At 36.5% G+C, this 20,231-nt stretch overlaps 1 protein-coding gene across 1 annotated transcript in view; it reads right to left on the bottom strand.

The window, feature by feature from the left end:
* Positions 1-346: 346 nt before the first annotated feature.
* The window catches only part of LOC149787416 (cytochrome b5-like), a 46,279-nt gene continuing 26,394 nt past the window's right edge, over positions 347-20,231 (bottom strand). The window contains exons 2-5 of the mRNA XM_089978028.1: positions 16,908-16,989; positions 9,093-9,230; positions 5,686-5,814; positions 347-1,617 (exon numbers count right to left, since the gene is read on the bottom strand). Of these exons, the coding sequence (XP_089834154.1) occupies positions 1,594-1,617; positions 5,686-5,814; positions 9,093-9,230; positions 16,908-16,928 (312 nt within the window). The 5' untranslated portion in view covers positions 16,929-16,989 and the 3' untranslated portion in view covers positions 347-1,593. The remainder of the gene's footprint in view (positions 1,618-5,685; positions 5,815-9,092; positions 9,231-16,907; positions 16,990-20,231) is intronic.

Genomic DNA, 20,231 nt, shown 5'->3' with positions numbered 1-20,231 from the left:
CCATCAAAGACGGTCTTTAACACGACCTTCGGGGTTGTTGATTTTGTTACCTCATTTCTGTGTGTGATAAATTTTAATCTCGCTATTGCTACTTTCCTCGTGTTTTAGTATTAGACCGAGCCCAAAAATAAGGTCTTTGAATTGGGATCGGATGATTTCTTGTACTAAACTTAATTGGTTAGTTGGCCTTGTTACAAAAGTCATGCAAAAATGAAAAATTGTCGGAAGAAGAATTTGTTTCAAACTTAAGGTGCATCCCTGTTTATTAATAACAAAGGAAAATAAAACAATTTATGACAGTTTTTTTCAAGTTTTCAATGAAAAGCAACTCAAAACTCGCAACGGCGTCGCTTCAATGACGTAGTTTAATGGCAGATGCAAAGAATTTCTTACAATCAAGGAAATATGACCAAATATAAACATGACATCATGACGGTGAAATGATATTATAGCACAAAAGATAACTTAAACAGTGAATCTGAATATAGCAATAATATGAGGCAGATGTACCGTATGTACTCGCCTATACGTCGAGTCCAACTGCAAAGTACACAAACCTAAATCTGCCGTCGCATGAGCCGGCATATATGGGTAAATGCAGTTAGGAGTAAGTAGCAGAACAAATAATATAGACCCCGATGTGCCAGCTCATTATGCGACGGCAGCTTAGGGTCTGTGTTGTTTGCAATTGAACCGTGTATAGAGAGAACAGTTATAGCACATTTTGATAATACAGTATTCCTCAAAACTAACTTGTCATCCAGATTTTATTGCCATTTGTTATCATGGAACCATGAAACACAAAAAATGCTGCCCTTGGAACGGAAAAGTGGATATATCTCTCTAAGTTTCCTAAGGTTTTTATTTCACTACAGCCTTACATGGACTGCAAATTTAGGTACGAAAGAGGGTTTGAACAACCATACTTTATCCTCGTTAATTCCTGCGCAATTTTTAATGAAATTTGTGTGTAGACCTTTAATTATGATCCACATATCTTTCATGTACATTTGTAAGTCAGATCTCGTGTGAAATTGCAGAGCCCCCGAAAGCAATGACCGGTATTCTTTCCGGGCAATCTCACCTGCTACGAATGCTACATCGGCTCCTTCTCCGTGACGTTAACGTTTGAACACTTTTAGACCATATAATCGAAAGTGTGCTGTCTCATTAAACTTCTAACCAGACAACAACAACAAAAATATAAACAAAACGAATAAACGAAACAAACTACACTTTAAGATTGGTCACGTCTTTGCGACCTCGAATGCAAAAAGTTTCTCTATTAGTTAGAGGCTAGGCAAGATAATGCGCAGTTTTATATCCATGGTTATGTACAGAACATGCGGGAACTTAAACAGAGATTGGAGCAAACGACTATTTCTGCTGCCTACGTGTAAACTGTCCTAGTGGACTTCCATCACTAAGTGTTAAAAGCATCATACTTTCATTTATATAACTGCATATTTACATAAAGACCTTATAAAATGTATATAAAAAGAAACAGCAACGGAAGTTGAAAAACGCGCCATGGGGAATTCATTACATGCGTGTTGATCACTAGGAACTACTTGTATATTCCAACAATCTTCATCAGTGTTTTCGTGGACGATCGTTCTGAAAAGACACGAAGAAAAGAGAGTAATTTATATCAACTTGACTTTGCCTTCTAGAAGTGTAATCTCTCTCTCTCTCTCTCTCTCTCTCTCTCTCTCTCTCCGAGTTAGCTCAGTTGGTACAGCACCGGCAGGACTCGGAATCTGAGGTTGCTTGTTGGATACCCAACTAGGCCAGCCCTGGTTGGCTGCTTCGATATGTTCCTGAGAAAGGCACTATACTCAATTTCATAGACATTAGATAGCAAAAAGGAAGTGCCGTTAAATACAACAAATAAAGAACCTTATGTAACAAAAACAAATTCTAGTTTGGTTTGATTTATTGTTTAAGGACACAGTAAAACGATTATGATATTTACGGCCAAGGTAAAAAGAATAAGTTTCCCAAGGACGGCATGCTAACCACTGAACTACCGCGACTTCAACCTCCAAGTGTCACTTCTTAGCGATATGGAGGGAATTGCGTCAGATCTGTTCCACATCCCATCCCACACGAGGTAAATTCAGCTATGAATATGACTAGGAGAATGGCAATAAATAAAAATTAAGAATTTAAAGTGATATTTTCATTTGCTTTCGAGTGGTCAGCCTCGACAACTCGCGAAAACAGGGGCTTGTAAAGGGAACTACCTTATGCATCAATGAATAGAAAGATATTTTAAAACCAAATATAGATATATTGACAAATTCTTTCGCGCCTTAAGTAATAAAACATTCAATGGTGGTGTCATGGCGTTGTCCTTGAACTGAACAAGGCCGAATCAACATCATAGAATTATTAATAGAATTATATGAGGCGCCGCAGCGGACAAAAGCTGGTCCAATCAGAATGTTGCCGTTTAAATTTTAATGTCATCGGTCGAGAATTCCAATTTCACATGTTGTATTAAAGTTTCATTTTCTAGGTCGAGATTTTAGATGTATCTGTTGAATTGACCTATCGCCAGTTGTCAATCATTCTGCTCGATTGACCAATCAGCGAGCGCTATTATACACACCTCCAGACACTGTTTACGTCCGCCATTTTCCTCCGACAAGCTGCTTCTGTCGATATCGACTCGGCTGTTGCATATATTTACAAATTTCGCAACGGTTCGGAGAAGTTGCCCCACTTCGCCTGGAGAATCGCCCCAAGGATCATATACAGTAATTCTGAGATACAGCCACATGGTTAAGGCTTTATTTATTGTTGTTTTTCTTCAACTTAATAACTTATCAAATTTATAAAATTTACAATTTTTCAACTTTTCCATTTGATCAACTTCATCGCGTACTTAACGAAAAATAAGTGTTATCTGTCCCTTCTGCTCTGCTCTTCAAATCATTAGATGCATTTTAATAATATTTGTAGAGATAGTGTTATCATAATTTTTATTACATTTACATCCAAAAATGAAACATGCGTACTAGATGCAGTATAAGTAAATTTAATCATCGGGTGAAAATGATTTAGGCGATCAATCATTTTTTCAGTTCTTCAGTTGAATGCTTCCAGATCATAAATATGTTATCTAAAAATCGTAATTCGTATTATTAAATTGAAAATAATTATTTTCCAAGATAAGTTTTTATTATTTTACAAATATCTTCGCTAGATAGCGTGCTATTATTAGGATTGTTAATATGTTATCAAGAAAATATTTGCACGCTTCAATACCATCTGCATGCGGAATGTTGGTATATAGTGATGTTACATCTAATGATACCAGGAATTAAATTATCAGATAGATGTGGAATAGACTTCGACTTTTTAATGAAAGTAGTTGTATCTTTAATTAATGAAGGAAGTGATTTCATTAAAGGTTGTAAAACACTATCAATAACTTTGGATAGGTTTTCAATATATGAATTATAACCTGATATAATTGGTCCTCCTGGAAAATTTAAAGGTAAATTATGGTCAGGATTTTCAGGAGTTTTGGGTAATATATAGAATTGAGGTGTACGTATATTAAGAGGGAAAGTATCAAATTCCTCACATACGGAATTATTATTTTTGAGGTGTACGTATGTATAGAGGGAAAGTATCAAATTCCTCATATACAGAATTATTATTTTTGAGGTGTACGTATGTTAAGAGGGAAAGTATCAAATTCCTCACATACGGAATTATTACTTTTAGCTATCTCATTAATGCATGTTGAAATTTTTTATTTAATTTCTAATTGACGTTCAACTTCTTTAACATAATCATCTTGATTCACAATAATAATAGTGTTTGACTTATCCTTTTTAATCACTATACTGTCGTCATTCATTAGATTATATACAGACTTAATTTCGTCCCTATAAATACTACTATGATATTGCTTTAATTTATTTAATATCTCTTTTGTGATCGCATATATATATATATATATATATATATATATATATATATATATATATATATATATATGAATCACGTAAAAGATGACTTAATTGTGTTATAAAAAGGTAGTGGAAAGTTATATTTTCTGTGTCGCGGTTTTAGATTGTATCGTTTGAATTACATGGTGGTGGTTGAAATTTAAATGTCATACGTCGAGAATTCCTAATTTACGTATTGGTTCAAAGAGTTTATGTTGAAAGTTCCATTTCATTTACTGAGTATTTAGATTTCATCTGTTGAATTACACAGCGCTGGTCGAAAATGCGATGTCCAATGTCAGTTTTTAGACTGTATCTTCTGAATTACGGGGCGGTTGTTGAAATGTCGAGAGTTTCAATTTAACATGTTGAATCACAGTGATTGTGCTTGAGGTTCCATTTCGTATGTTGAGGTTTTAGATTGTATCTGTTGAATTACACAGTGGTGGTTGGACATTTTATTGCGCTTGTCAGAATTGTTACTTTTATATGATGAAATGATGTGTTGGTGTTAAAAGTAACATTACACAATGTCAACTTTAACAATTCAAGATAATATAGAGTATTAAGATACATCATTCGTTTACTCAATTATGAACCGACATTACATTTCATGCATTTACAGTTTGAAAGTTACCATTCACAGGTAGAGAATTACTATGAATTTCTTCGTTAGAGGTCGCTCTCGTGAACGGCTGCTTCTCATTGCTGTGAAATTCAACAGATGAAATCTAAATACTCGGCAAGTGAAATAAATCTTTCATCACAAACAATTACATACGTGTGAATTAGGGATTCTCGACATGTGATATTGAAATTTCAACCACCATCGACATAGGAAATATAATTTTTAAGCACTACTGTATGATTCGACATATGAAATCGATCTAGAAAATGGAACTTTAATGACATGCAATTTGTTCCAACACGTGATATTGGATTTCTCGACCTACGTCATATCAAAATTTCAATTGCAGCTTTCTCATTGGACCAGCTTTTGTCCGCTACGGCGCCTCATAATTATTAACTACATGGAGACGACCATTGACCGTTGCACAACAAGCATAAGGACATCGGGAAGCGCACGAGTTAATCGCACGGTAATAAGCGAGTTGTTGTTGTAGTAGGATCTAGTGCCATTTTTCAGCACATGATAGGCTATACATGGCGGCCAGCATTAATGGTGGAGGAAGAATCCGGAAAAAAAAACCTGGAAAGAACCACCGACCCACGAGAAGCTACTGGCACGCTTTCTCACATAACCACATTGGCCGAATCCAAGACTCGAACCCACGTAGACAGAGATGAGATGACAGTGACCGTAACGGAGAGCGCTTTAGACCACTCGGGGCCCCTGTAATAAGCTAGCTTCTTAATACTACGTTAACATAACTCATTGGAGTGTAACTTTGTATACTACGGGGACTGTATAGCGTAGTGGTAGTACACACTCTTTGCACCTCTGCGAGCTTGGGTTTGATTTTCTGTGCCAGCAGTGGTACGTTGCTGTCCATACAAGGTTGGTGGTTCACCCGGGTTTCCTATTTCCTGTACTTAACACTACAAGGGCCAACCCGCGCCTTCAATTGGTCCGTTAAGAACCTGAGTTGCGACATGTTGTACAATCGACTTTAATTGGTCCGTTAAGAACGTAAGTTGCGACATGTTGTACAATCGACTTTATTTAATATGCAGTACTTTAAATTTAGTATCATAATACCACAATCAGATCTCCAATATAGTACTTGTTCAGCAGATTGATGGCTTCCACCGAGTGGCCTTTGTCCTTGAATGGTACCGTCGCGTCTCTACCTGCATTCTCCAGAATTATGTCTGGACCGCCTGGGTGCTAAAATTATGAGGTGTCTCATTAGTGGTAAATTAATGCTAATATTGTGATGTTAACTATAACGATGACATTAATTCTATATGCCGCTGGAAAATCGTTCGAGCAAAATGCTGCAGAATTTCTGGAAATATTCTAAAGTATTAATTAAAATTCCTACTATGTGTCATCCCCCGAGAACAATACATGACTGAGATTTCATGCATATGTTTATGTAGACTGATCGATTTCTGGAATAGAAAACAAAGTTACATTATCAGGGGCAGTAATAATTACAACCTCACGCATTTATTCTGTCCTGCACAGACAAGGTAATTTCAGAATTGTAATTTATGTCGACGTAATGTCCAATGCTTACCGCCATTATAACATATAGATAATTCGAGAAAGAAAAATTAAAAACAATTTTTTTTGGTAATATCTCATTTAGAAAAAACGGTTTTTCATTTACGAAAAATCGTTTTTGGTACTATAAGCAACATAATTAAAGTCGAGATCTTCTCGTCAATACGTAAATCATACAAACACTGATGTAAGGTCACGTGATGTTGACTTTCTGGTTATCCTATAAACAAATTACAGCTTTCGTTCCGCTTAAATGTCACCGCCGATTCTCAACATTGGTTTTTTTTTTTTACATCAGATTTGCATAGCATGATTAAAGGTAGCTATACTCGCACAAAAAGAACAACACAATAATCAAGTGTAAAGAAGAAATAATTTAATTACGCGAAATATAAGTATACAACGGTGTTACTTCCCCTTAGCTACGATTTCCCACCTATAGAGGACGCCAACCGGAAATGACGTACATTTATATCACAAGAAGAAGTGCATACTTCTTCTTGTCGAAAAATAAAACACTGTAAACTATGTGGAGGAAATATTTAGAGGAAACTACTGAAAACTAATTTACTGTTCAGCCGTATATCGATATGCGCGCAAGGCGCACTAGATTGTGTCACTTTCAAAACTGTTCCATTGTTTCAATTTATTTTGAAAATTCCCGTTAATACAGGTAAAAATGAATCAATGCTGGCTTCCCTATGTCGTCCGACCTTATAAAAAAAAAGAAATCGGCACAATTAAAAGAATCCAAAGGAACCAAACTTGGCTTCCTTACGTCGGCCGACTTCATAAGAAAAAAATGGGCACACTTAAAATATACCAAAGTCAGTTTCCGGGGTTGATTTGCTTTGTAATAAAATAAGCTTTGTATTTGATAACCTGTCCGTAAGTTTAAGCAAGGAGTTTATTGCTCGCTGCCAGTTGTGTTTATTCATCACCCGGGCTTCTATTTGTTTGCCATATGTAATCATACTTGACGTTTGCAGGGCAAATAGTATACATAACAATAATATTCTTTAATAATACTTTTGTAACTCATGCTAGCGAAAAGATTATGAATGTTTTTTTATGTCGTATAGTTAACCTGGATACAATATAATCTTGGTCAGTTTGCATCTTGTAACTTATTCGTGAATGGCAAGTACATTCAAGCAATCGGGTGATATTTTCGTCTCTTTTGCTATTTTGTTATTTAACATAAGCGATACACGCTACAGAAAGGATGAATACGCAAACCGGCATCCGCTACATAAACAGAGTTCGTGGATATATTTTTTTAAAATAAATTTCGCATGATGAAAAAAGAAGGAATAAATTATAACAATGCAAGGTTAGTTTCTTTCATTGTATTTTCAAATAAGTATGTTTATAAATTTTTTGTACCGTGCGGGGGTGGGGGGAGGAGGCACAAATTCAACACAGATTTTTTTCTTTCTTATTTGTATGGAATAATGGAGCAAATATGATTGACGATATTGACTAGTAATGACAAGCTTTCAGTGGCGTCACTAGGGGTGCAGACCGCACCGGGTGACACCATCAGAGGGAGTGATGCCAAAATGACCGTCTATAACATTTTTGAATTTTTGTGCAGGAAGGGGGTCCATGAGGGTGACACCATGAGTTACTGCACATGACTGTCTATAACATTTTTGAATTTATGTGTAGGAAGGAGGTCCTTGGGGGTGACACGATGAGTTACCTTACTGGGTGACACAAACCCTAGTGATGCCTCTGCAAGCTTTCAATTTACGTGCGCACACACTAAGACAACTTGAACAATAAAAACAAACCATAAAATTAACTGGTAAGAACTTCATATTGCAGCAACTAAACACTGACAAAATGCTCAGCATTATTCTCTCTCTTTCATCTGTAATCGAGTGTGTATTATATGCAGCAGTGTTACAACATGAAACCTAAAATTAAATACATTTGGTATAACATCTCATGTACGCTACTGTTAGAAAAATGTATACGTATTCTGTAGAATATTATCTGTTAATTATTATTGTTTTATAAATCAGTATTGATAATTTGACCGGAAGACATAAATTCAGAATGTCATTGTGCAGATGCGTATATTATTAGCATACAAAATATATATAAATATTTTAATTAGGACGAGCAAGATAAATATTGTCTTTCGAACTGGGCCGAATGGTCTTTCGAATTGAGCCGAATTGTCTTTGGGCCAAATTGACTATATAATCCAGCATAAATGATACAACTCTCCCATCCCTCACCCTATTTGATCCCAAAGCTTGAATCCACTTTTTCCCATCATCATCCTTTTGGTTACATCCATATGCAACACTGTGCACCATAATTGCTGTACAAAAGCACGATCGTAAGATATATCACATAGACATTTACGTTGGGAAATTAAACATTTGAATGGCTAGGTCGAATAGAAGGGATAAATGTACGTCATATCCGTTTTTTTGCACGCGGAAACTACCGATTGTTTACGGAGATTGCAGAATAATTTTTTTCATTTAAAAAAGCGGATTTCTAAATCTAATGAAACATTTGTATGGTGTGCATAAATAACAAATGCGTTTTGTTTAGGACTATAATAATATCACACGTTTGTACAATATATGTGGCCAGTGACCTTTAAGTAAAAAGAAAATGTCAATCGTAACATGTTGCTGCGAACGAAACGTATCCCTAAAGTAAAATACAATTTATCTGATGTGTTACGAAAGCTAAGTGCACTAGAAATTTGAACTGCAATCAGAACATGAACTTTAAATCAGTGCCTATTAGATCTCAGTTACGTCGAAGGTCTCCATTTTAATCAGATTGTCTATAAAGATCATTCTTATTATTAAAATAACGACGAGCCAAGCTAAGAATAATGTTATTTCTTGTCTCATGACGTACATGCATTTGGAAAACATCAAGACCAGGGTGTATGATTGACATACTTTGGAAAGGAATTCTGTGACGTCGTAGATTTTATCGTCCAACACAATCCAACAGGAACTAGAATCGCAGTGGTTGGACACCTCTTTTCTGGAGTACTGTTTCTGCACGGGCTTCTCGAACAAGGGCGATAACTCCAACTGTAAAAAGATATGAACTCCGTCGTAATAGCTAGTTTTCAACCTTTGCGATCCACACCGGTTAGATACTAGGTTCCAACACGTGCAAAGTTGGGCACTTGCCCATCCAAGGGTTATGTGTTTTCCTCCACCATTAAAGTCCACATCAACAATCGACACATGAGCCACCAAGAATGCGCTTAAATAAATAGGAATAGCTAGTTCAGCAAACGTGAAGTAATATTTTTAATGGCTATAAGCAATGCATATATCATATATGTATCGAGACACTATATAGTGTAATAGAGTACAATTATCCCAAACTCATCGGAGTTCGAAAGATCGTGTGTGTGTGTGTGTGTGTGTGTGTGTGTGAGTGAGTGTGTGATTTGGATTTTTAACGTAGCTTTAACAATTTTTCAGTCATATCGCTACGATGTCTCCAGTGTGACAGTTTTTAGTGATATCTAGCACTGGGACATCATGCCGCAGAAATGTAGCATGATGTCCCACCCAGTCATATTATTCTGACACCAGGCCGACCAGTCCTAACACTAATCTCTTAATGCTGAGCGCCAAGCGAGGCAGCTGTTAGTACCAGTTTTGTAAGTCTTTGGTATGCCTCGACCGGGGATCGAACCCACGACCTCCCGCATCCGAAGCGGACGCTCTAACCACTAGGCCACGGAGCAGTCGAACGATCATGTATTATGTACATTGCAAATGTTGAGATATATGCTGGTGGCTAGGATGAACTTAAAATCAATTGATGTTCAGATAACCGAAGCTCTATTGCACTTACGAAAGAAGTCTATTTTGTCTTTTGAACTCTGGTCATTGTTTCTTACAACAAGTGAGTTTGCTTTTCCAATATGTTATATAAAATAACACAATTGACAATCCATTTTTGTTGTTGTTGTTCTTTTCCATATTATATGTGATATCCTGCTATATTTCCTCTGTGAAACATGTACACGGTAGCCATTTTCTTCCACGAGTTTCTAAAAATGGGGTTATCGTTATTTTTATAATAAAAATCCTGAGATGCAAAATGTCCACTGCAACGAACGAAAACGTTTTCTAACTGATGTCCGAAAATACGCATCATGAAAACCAAATCGTATATCATCGGTAATCGGCAACTAGAACACAGGAGAAATCACCCTCAAGGAAAAACAGTCATGCGACGGAGATTGCAGGAGTTCGGTGCTTGTATGTATGAAATTTCATTTACAGATTATGCGGTTTCAGGAGGTTGATGCTTATATTTATTTATGAGCCTTACGATAAAGATATATGAAGTTTCAGGAGGTCGGTACTTATACCTATTGGTAAAATTTTATGTTGTTTCAGGAGGTCCGTATTTATATACTTATTTATGAGGTCTCAGGTAATAATTCAGGTTAAGATTTATGAGGTTTCAGGAGGTCAGTGCTTATACTATTTTGAATTAATTGTTAGATAAATATTTACGAGGTGCCAGGAGGTCGGTGCTTATATTATTTTGAATTAATTATTAGGTAAATATTTACGAGGTACCAGGAGATCGGTGCTTATACTTATTTATAACGTTTCAGGTAAAGACGTAGGAGGTTTCAGGAAGTCGATGCTTATGAGCTTTCATATGATGATTTATGAGGTTTCGGGAGGTCGGTACTTATATTTAGTTATGAATTCTCAGGTAAAGATTTGTAAGGTTTCAGGAGCTCGTTACGTATATTTAAGTATGAGCTTTCAGGAAAATATTTCATATTTCATGAGGTCGGTGCTTACATTTATGTATGAACTTTCAAACAAAGATTTATAAAGTTTCAGAAAGCCAATGCTTATATTCATTTATGAGCTTTCAAGAAAGATTTATGAGGTATCAGGAGTCCGGTACTTAAGCTTATTTATGAGTTTTGAGGTTAATATTTATGTGGTTGCAGTAACCTCTATTTATATTTATTTATGAGCTATAGGGTAAAAAGATTTGTTGAGGTTTCAGCTGGTCGGTACTTATACTTATGTACGAGTGTGAGCACCTGGCTATCACGCCCATGAACAATAAAATGATGCATCTTCACAAGTACTTACGGCAGATAGACGATTGGTATACATTAGTGTTTGAAATAGTTTCTGCTATGGTATACGTTAGTGTTTGAAATAGTTTCTGCTATGGATGACAGCAAGTCGACGGGATTTGTAACACCTCTGACATACATACATACATACATACATACATACATACATACATACATACATACATATATAGAGGGCCGGCGCCAGACCCGGCCAGACTATCTGGCACCCTAGGCAAGGTTAGATTCTGGCGCACCCCCCCCCCCGAAATATCAATTTCAAAATTTATAAACAATACATTTTTTTAAAAATGCGCCCCCTTGAAATCAGCGTCCTAGGCGGCTGCCTATTTTTGCCTATATGGTAGCGCCGGCCCTGCATATATACAGTATACTGATTACAACATTACAATAGATTACGGCTATACCCGTTATTTTTTTATAATCCACGTACATAATCCCTGTCAAACTTGTGGTAACGTACAAAGTTTGGAACAAGCGTCAACAATTATATATATATATATATATATATATATATATATATATATATATATATATATATATATATATATGCACAGAGACATGTACATGATATTTAGAAGTATATTTACGATGGCTTATCGGAGTTCAAGGTCTTGTTCTTTATAAGGCGAGTAAGAGCCAATGGCGAACTGACCAATCAAAACGTTCAAAGAAGACACACACGAGAAGTTAATTTCGGTTAAGATTTTCCCATCACGGAATAGTATTACATTTGACACGGTCCTGATTTCTACAAAAGTAATTCGCACGTCATCGTCTAAAGTCATGCTTTGTTGTAAGATAAAACTGGTTGTGGCAGGCAAATAGAGATGTGAGGTCGTTTAGATTTATTATTACGATATAAACAGTTTCAGGTTACAGGGCTCTCCAGAATAAGACCAGACTAAAAAGATGCAGCCAGATATATATATATATATATATATATATATATATATATATATATATATATATATATATATATATATATATTAGTTTTTATTTCCTTCACCAGTCATTTAATGTGCGTGTGTGATTTGGATTTTTAATGTAGCTTTAAAACTTTTCCTCATATCGCTACGATGTCTGCAGCGTGGCAGTTTATAGTGATGTCTAGCCGGGGGCATCATGCCGCAGACATGTAGCATGATGTCCCACCCAGTCACATTATCCTGACACCAGGCCGACCAGTCCTAACACTAACCTTTTAATGCTGAGCGCCAAGCGGGGCAGCTGTTAGTACAATTTTTTGGGCAAGTCTTTGGTATGACTCGGCCGGGGATCGAACCCACGACCTTCCGCATCCGAGGCGGACACCCTAACCACTAGGCCATAGGAGCGGTCAGTCATTTAATACTTTCATACTGTGCGAGAGCGCTATGGTTTGGTCCCTTTCAATTGTGCAAGCCGTAATTGGAAAGGAATGTATATGCATATAGAAATACAATATATAAACGTTGCTGTGTTGTAGGGTTTAACGGCATTTTTCAGTACAGGATAGGCTATACATGGCAACCAGTATAAATGGTGGAGGAAGAACCCGGGGAAACCCCGGAAAGAACCACCGACCCACTAGAAGCTACTGGCAAGCATTCTCACAGAACCACATTGGCACATTATACAGATTATAATATTACAATAGATTCTGGCTATATCCATGATATATTTATAATCTACGTACATACTCCCTGTGAAACAGGGCCGGATCAGGTCAAGTGTTCGGGGTGGGGGTCCAAAACTTCAAAGGTCTCACTGGACAGTTTATCTGGTGAATTTTCATCCAACAATGACTTATTACAGAAAAATGAGAATAATTTTACACTGAAGATACAAATAAAAACAAATTAATGGTTTTTGTATAAAGCATATATGTGAGATTTTGACTGCGGCAATCAGGTTAATTCCTGATGCAACTGGTGGCTTTTATACTGAACCAACGCTGCCACCAACCCTTAAATTTTGCATTCATTTTTGACAGGAAAGAGCTATTTTGAATATTGTCCTGTGACAGGTAGCTAAAAGAATCAGTATGTACCTTATGCATGAATAAAGTTCACTAGTACTACAACATATTACCATACTTTTCATCACCCCTCAACCATCTAGATTTGTAGATATTTACCTCTGTAGCAGAGACACGTAAATACGTAAGCCAAGTCGGCTGCTCATTTGCAGCCAAAGGTACGCAAGTGATCTCCAATGCTCGTCTAATTGTGACAGGCAGTCACCAACAAGCCAACCCATTTCCAAGCCTAACTCAAAGTAAATCTAAACCACATTACAGATTTAGCTTCTGTGTGAATTTATAAATGCTAGGCTTGTGATAATTAGGTTCATGCCTTCTACCTTAAAAATTAGTAAGGTGTCAAAATACGAAACTATCCAGTGAGACCAAAAGACCATTGATTTTCATAGAAAGAGCACCAAAGCGAAAGTCGATGTGTCTGTTAACTAACTGTGTGCATAATACACAATAAACATGCGCAAGGATAAAACGTAGGTCAAATTTCAACTGACAAGTGACTAGGTTCGTGTGTGCATACGTTTGCTTTTAGCCGGGTATGAGGCCGGAACCGGTGCCCCAAACCCCGCTGATCCGGCCCTGTGATATGAATGTAAAATACTGTCACAGCAGTCCGCACATGGGTTTCATGCAAATAAAAAAGACATTCGAAACAATCTATTATAAAATTATCATCATAAAAAGCCGGCATAACAAGCAAACATTTTGCGACTTGTGTGTTGAATCGCATAAAGAAATGTATTAGTGTGTGTGTTTGTGTGTGTGTGTGTGTGTGTGATTTTGATTTTTAACGCAGCTTTAACAATTTTTCAGTCACACTGCTACGATGTCTGTAGTGTGGCAGTTTATAATGATGTCTAGCACTGAGGCAGCATGCCGCAGACATGTAGCATGATGTCCCAACTAGTCACATTATTCTGACACCAGGCCGACCAGTCCTAACACTAACCTGTTAATGCTGAACGCCAAGCGAGGCAGCTGTTAGTACCATTTTTATAAGTCTTTGGTATGACTCGGCCGGGGTTTGAATTCGCGACCTCCCGCATCCGAGGCAGACGCTCTAACCACTGAGAGAGAGAGAGAGAGAGAGAGAGAGAGAGAGGCAGAGACAGACAGGCAGAGACTTTCAATATGCAATGTGTTTTTACCTTAGAAGAAGTAAAAGTTTTGACACAGGACAAGACGGAATTGCCAAATTTCAAAGATGAAAGTTTGCAAAAATCCAAATGTTTCAGACTGCCGTCTTCACTGTTGGCTACAGTATTAACGAGTAACAAATCTGAAGAACTAAACTCATTCTCAAGTAAATGCTGCATTGTTCTCAAACTTGTAGTAAGGTACAGAGTTCGGAACAAGCGTCAACAATGATATATGTGCACTAAGACATGTACATGGTATTTATAATGATGTTGGCTTATTGGAGTTCAAGGTTTTGTTCTTTATAAGGCGTGTAAGCCGATTGTAAACTGACCAATCAAAACGTTCAAAGAAGATTTGATCATTTTGCATAGATCTCCTTTCTCTCCTTCACACACACAAACACACACACACACACACACACACACACACACACACGCACGCACATTAGACAACAAAGCAGTTACACAGAGCTGCAAACTTCAAGGGGCTAATGCGATGGTAGGATTCCAACCCGCACCCTTTCAAAAGCAAGTCCAGCATACTAACCAGTGATCCACCAGTCTCTACTGATAACTTCTAACGACATGCAGGAGGACACATCGGGTATATTTAACATATCTGAGCCCGCAGGAACCTTGGCGCCATTTTTATATCAAATTCGTGATCGTACCAAGAGAACGATCAGCTATGCCAGCATAGGATTGACGAAGTGGTGAAAGAAACTAATCAGTACACACCCTTAAGTTTGTGGATTCAAAGTGACAAATTCAGTGTCTACCTTCACGAAACGCACTTTACTGAGTACACTGAAAACAATCCGCGTACTTGTTTGCAGCAGCAGTTACTGAAATTAGCACACGAATCTAAGTGCGGAATCGAAAACATGTACTTCAAACATAAAAATAAATGCCTCCGCTCATATGATTTTCTCTACATAGACGATTACATCAATGATGGATCAATAATGAAAAATTCGATTTGACCCTGAGCATTTAGAAATTATGGGGTGCTGATTAAGTAAATAGTGGAAACGGTTCATTGGGTTAACTCCTTAGTATAATTATTCAACAAGCACAAGCACGTAAATTAAAAGTGTTCTCCCGAATGTATAAAATATGTGTGCGTGTGTGTGTGTGCATAATAACAAATGTATGTTTTATAACGTAAACATAATTGATTTTACTTAGAAAACATGCTTTTCGACAGATTTTCATTATTTCTTGAAGATTGTCTCGAAATAATAAAACCGTTTAGGTTATTACAAAGCGTAAGATATTGTTTGAAGAAAAAAACAGTTTGTTCTTTTGTTATATATATTTAATTTGTATTATATGTTGGCTTTACTTAATGATTATATGATAAATACATTTTGTATTTTGTACTTGATCTTGTCCAAAATCATATTCATTGTGTACCTGACTAATGTCATTTATTTTGTAAACATGATACATAGCTAATATTTCTCTGTAAAGGTAAACATGTTTATCCTAATCTGAGTCGAGGACATTGGAATTCCCCCATGGAAAAACCTAATGTACCTAATATTTCTTATGATTTTTGTTATAATTTTAATAATAGACCTGATCATTTTGACAACTCAGAATGTTCTAGGAACAAACTTTTGACACTCTTCCTGATTATAATTTTGTGTCTCGGCTTTTTATATAATGTTGTTTACTTGAGGAGCTACTAATTCTTGCATTAACACCTTGAAGTAGAATCAGTTGTGTTGTTGTGTTCAGTTTTTCATTTGGGTGGAATTATTTATTCAAAATATTATTCACTGGAAGTACGAGGTGCTCATCAATAATATTCTTGGACTGGAACATTAATTTGGAATTATAATGAATTCAGACAAAAATACTTTTGGATTATATTATTGTGATACATCAAAATACTGAAAGTAGATCATCACTTTTCATGTCTTTGGCACATTACCACGTTTAAGACTACATGCACATCAACGCATTTAATATTGGAACTTAAGGTTTGGAATACCACTGAAATTCAGTTGGAACTTTATACATTTGGACTTGTAAAAAGCTTTTAGGACTATTTGGGATTGAATTCACAATATTGTAAGTTCTTTTACAATTATCACTTTGCGTTCTGGGGAAATAAAGTATTTATTGAATTTTACAAAAAAGTTTGATTATCTCAATTGTTTCGTTAGGTCATGCAAAGAAACAATTACATACAAAGAACATACATAAGTAAAAAGAACAAGGACGGAAATAACAAATAAAGTGAAAGATGCTTATCAGAAGAAAATTATGATATTAGTAACAGAAAGCTGTGATTCGATTCGATCCGAAATTAATGGACAGGTTGATACAACTCTTTGCAAGTTTGCTCAAATGAAATATACATATTTTAAACATCACGTGTAATTATCATAGTACTGGACAAAAATGACCACAAATCGATGCCAGAAAGTTATGATATGGCACATGGTACCTGTGAATTATTTTGTTCCATCTTAACTGCGCTGTTCCGAAGTCGTCTGGTTGCAGTTGGTTTCAGACTGTCATATGGTCATCTGGAAAATGTTAAGAAGTGTGGGATTTTCATTTAATTATGGGATATATTCCTCTTGTACAAGGCAGGAAAGGGAATTTGAATCACGATATTACTCCCTGAGAGTTAGATTTCCTGTCATATCCACACATATGGGGGATAAATGTCTCTAACGCTACGCCCGCCACCCGCACACGAGGCTGAGTTACAATGTGGTTGTTGTAGTTTTTCACCCCCTCGGCTAGATGGGTAAATCTTACACCAAGTGTTCACACTCTAACATTGCGACTTCATTTACTTGTGATCATCTATGTGTGTATTGTAAGGCGTAAATTGTACACATAATTTTCATTTTGTGCAACTTTTTTTTACCGAAAGTCTAATGCATGTGGTGGCGTGAAAACACCAGCAAACAACTAAACTTCTCCATTTATATGCGTGCGTGTGCGTGTGTGTGTGTTTGTACACGACATGGAAATATAACCACTTAAATAGTGTAAATGGAACGGTTCATGACCTATTTTGTCTTTTGCGTTTTGATGTAGTAATGGAGATGATAGTGAATAGTGAACGTTAGAATCGAAATTGAAAATTATTTGACCAGTACTACTTGTAAGTATTTTGAAGAAAAAATTTAATAAATACACCAAGCAGACTATGAAAATAGTTTTAAAAAAAAGAGAACAGGCAATGCAGAGTACAAAGGCTATCTTGCACATCATAAAAATCGTATAAAGCCGCAATGTATTGAATTCAGCAGTTTTAAGAGAGAAGACAGAAATATTTGAAGAGTTTTAACATGACGCAAGAATGTCGGTAACGAGAAAACGTGTAACTCTTTACAAGTTTCAATGAGATAAAAATGTGGTTAAAGCTAGTTATGTTACGCAAATAACATACAAGTCCATACAAGTCTTAAAAAACGAAATGCTGATTTATATATTTTATTTAATAATGATAACATTGGTTAAAATTGTACTGTATGTGGCTTGAAACCAGAGGTCTCGCTAGGATTTTAAAACTAGGAGTCCAGGACTCTTATTGGGGGGGGGGGGAACAGGAGTCCTACCAGCAAAAGTTGCAGTCCCCTACCAGAATCATATTGGTCATACCTGAAGTGGCTAAATTTCCAGATGAGTAGAACTAATGTTTGCCATTGAGTTTAATTTTCCATCTTCTTACACCAGTGACAACTCTTGTTTGTCCATGAAAATGACAACTTGTGTCCAAATACGCGTGATTAAGTGTTTCCGAGATCTCTGGAAACAATTACCTCTTTGCTAAGATTAAATTCATAAAACTGTATATGGCTGGACCAATTTAAAGTACAGCTCGCAGATCTCATAAATTTCACAAGGTCAGTGTAAAATGTTTCAACAACAGACAGACTATATGGAGAACAAAGTTAGATTTAAATTAATAAATGGAGACATTATTATGAAGTAGTTGTTTTAGAAACATGAGCTGCAGAATTTGAAGTCAGTCTGAAATCATTATACCTGAAGTGGCTTAATTTCCAGATGAGTAGAACCCGTGGTTGCGATTGAGTTTAATTTTCTAACTTTTTTACACCACAGACAGCTCTTGTTTGTCCATGAAAGTGAGAGTGAATTATGTCAGGCCAAGGGAACGTCTTCCATGCACTAAGCTAAGCATCACACATAGCGTTCCATGTGAAATATCAGTTCTAGCAACTTCAAGAAGTTCTAGAATTGAAGAAACGTTGCAATTATTAAAAATAGGAGTACACGCTGTAGACGGTCGTCCTGTTGGCTTGTCGATCACAATACAAAATTATCAGGCGTATATTATTCTCTAGATTTGTATGCAGATTAAACGGGGGGAAAAATACGATCAGTTGAAAGAATTATTAAATGAATAGTCTGCCCACACATTAAACAAAGAAAGAATGAAATACTTTCTTTAAAAACTGTTTATATTAAATACGTAGGTGACATATAACGGATGGATGTTGTTGACATGCAGTAAATAGAACTGTGGATACCAATAAATGTTGACGGTACTAAAGGTCCTTTAAATGCTGACAGTATTAAAGGTCCTTTAAATATGCTTGAGCTGGAAAATAAAAATGAAAATGTGTCAGACGATACACAGTGCGCTATAAATACACATGAAACAAAGATACATTACAATGAAAGAAAGTAATTCTTTAACAAAAAGGTTTCCGATTTGCTTGAAAATAAATCCAATGAATACGTTTGACGTTACTTAGATTAAAGACTAGAAAATGGAAGTATTTGACTCAAAATATTGCCGAAAGAGGATTGTCAAAGCCAGTTTAAAGATAAAAGAACATCATTATGTGTGTGTGTGTGTGTGTGTGTGTGTGTATATATATATATATATATATATATATATATATATATATATATATATATATACCTCAAGCTGAAGCCACAATTTTCCCATTTGAAGGAAACAATCAGGATGAAGCGATTATCTGTTATGCTCTGTATTATGTTCGGAAGCAGGAGTCATGGAGAATGGGCATATACGTCCAACTTTTCCAGTATATGGAGAGAGCGTCGACTTCCCAAGTCTTTAGACCAAGGGCTGGGAGACAAAATTTGAAAGTTTTGCAAATCCCTTGACGCCAATAGATCCGCCACTGGTCGATCTCAGCGGGCACTTATGCGAGTGAAAACCGATAGGTAAAGCTACCGTTCTGACGAACCTGTCCATGGCTTTGACATTGAAGACATCAGCGTATATATTCAAAAAGAACGCGGAGGTCAGCGTCTTCGTTCCCCATTGCCTCCAATGATAAGTCACAGTAGTGGAGATATCGCACAAAATGAGAATGCCCTTCTATGTAGATTATCCTGCCACGATGGAATGCTTTTTGTATTGCTTTTATCTCCAGAATTTGATATCCAATAGATGATCTTGATTGAAGCGCTGTCCACTGGCTTAATGGAGTAATTGGAGATATGCACCCCAGCCCGGAGTACTCGTGTCCGTACAAACTGTAAACTCGAAGACAAAAGATCACTCCACCTAATCCAAGTCAGCTTCTCCCATTCCTGAGATGGGACCTCATATGCAATGTTGGATCCAAGGAGCCAAGTTTCAGCTGCCATTGGGATAACAGTATCATTATAATGACCTCATAAATTGGTGATTTGTCAGCTGTCCAAATGAGTAAACCACGACGACAAAGGATCCTCGGGCTGAGAGACGGTTCTTTGCAAAAACTTAAGCTATTGGACTCCCTGGGTCCATGATATTAACTTGGCACAAAGG

Source organism: Sinohyriopsis cumingii, chromosome 12, assembly GCF_028554795.1.
Source record: "Sinohyriopsis cumingii isolate HCF-2022 chromosome 12, ASM2855479v2, whole genome shotgun sequence".
Lineage (NCBI taxonomy): Eukaryota > Metazoa > Mollusca > Bivalvia > Unionida > Unionidae > Sinohyriopsis > Sinohyriopsis cumingii.
This window is presented reverse-complemented; position numbering and strand designations above follow the sequence as displayed.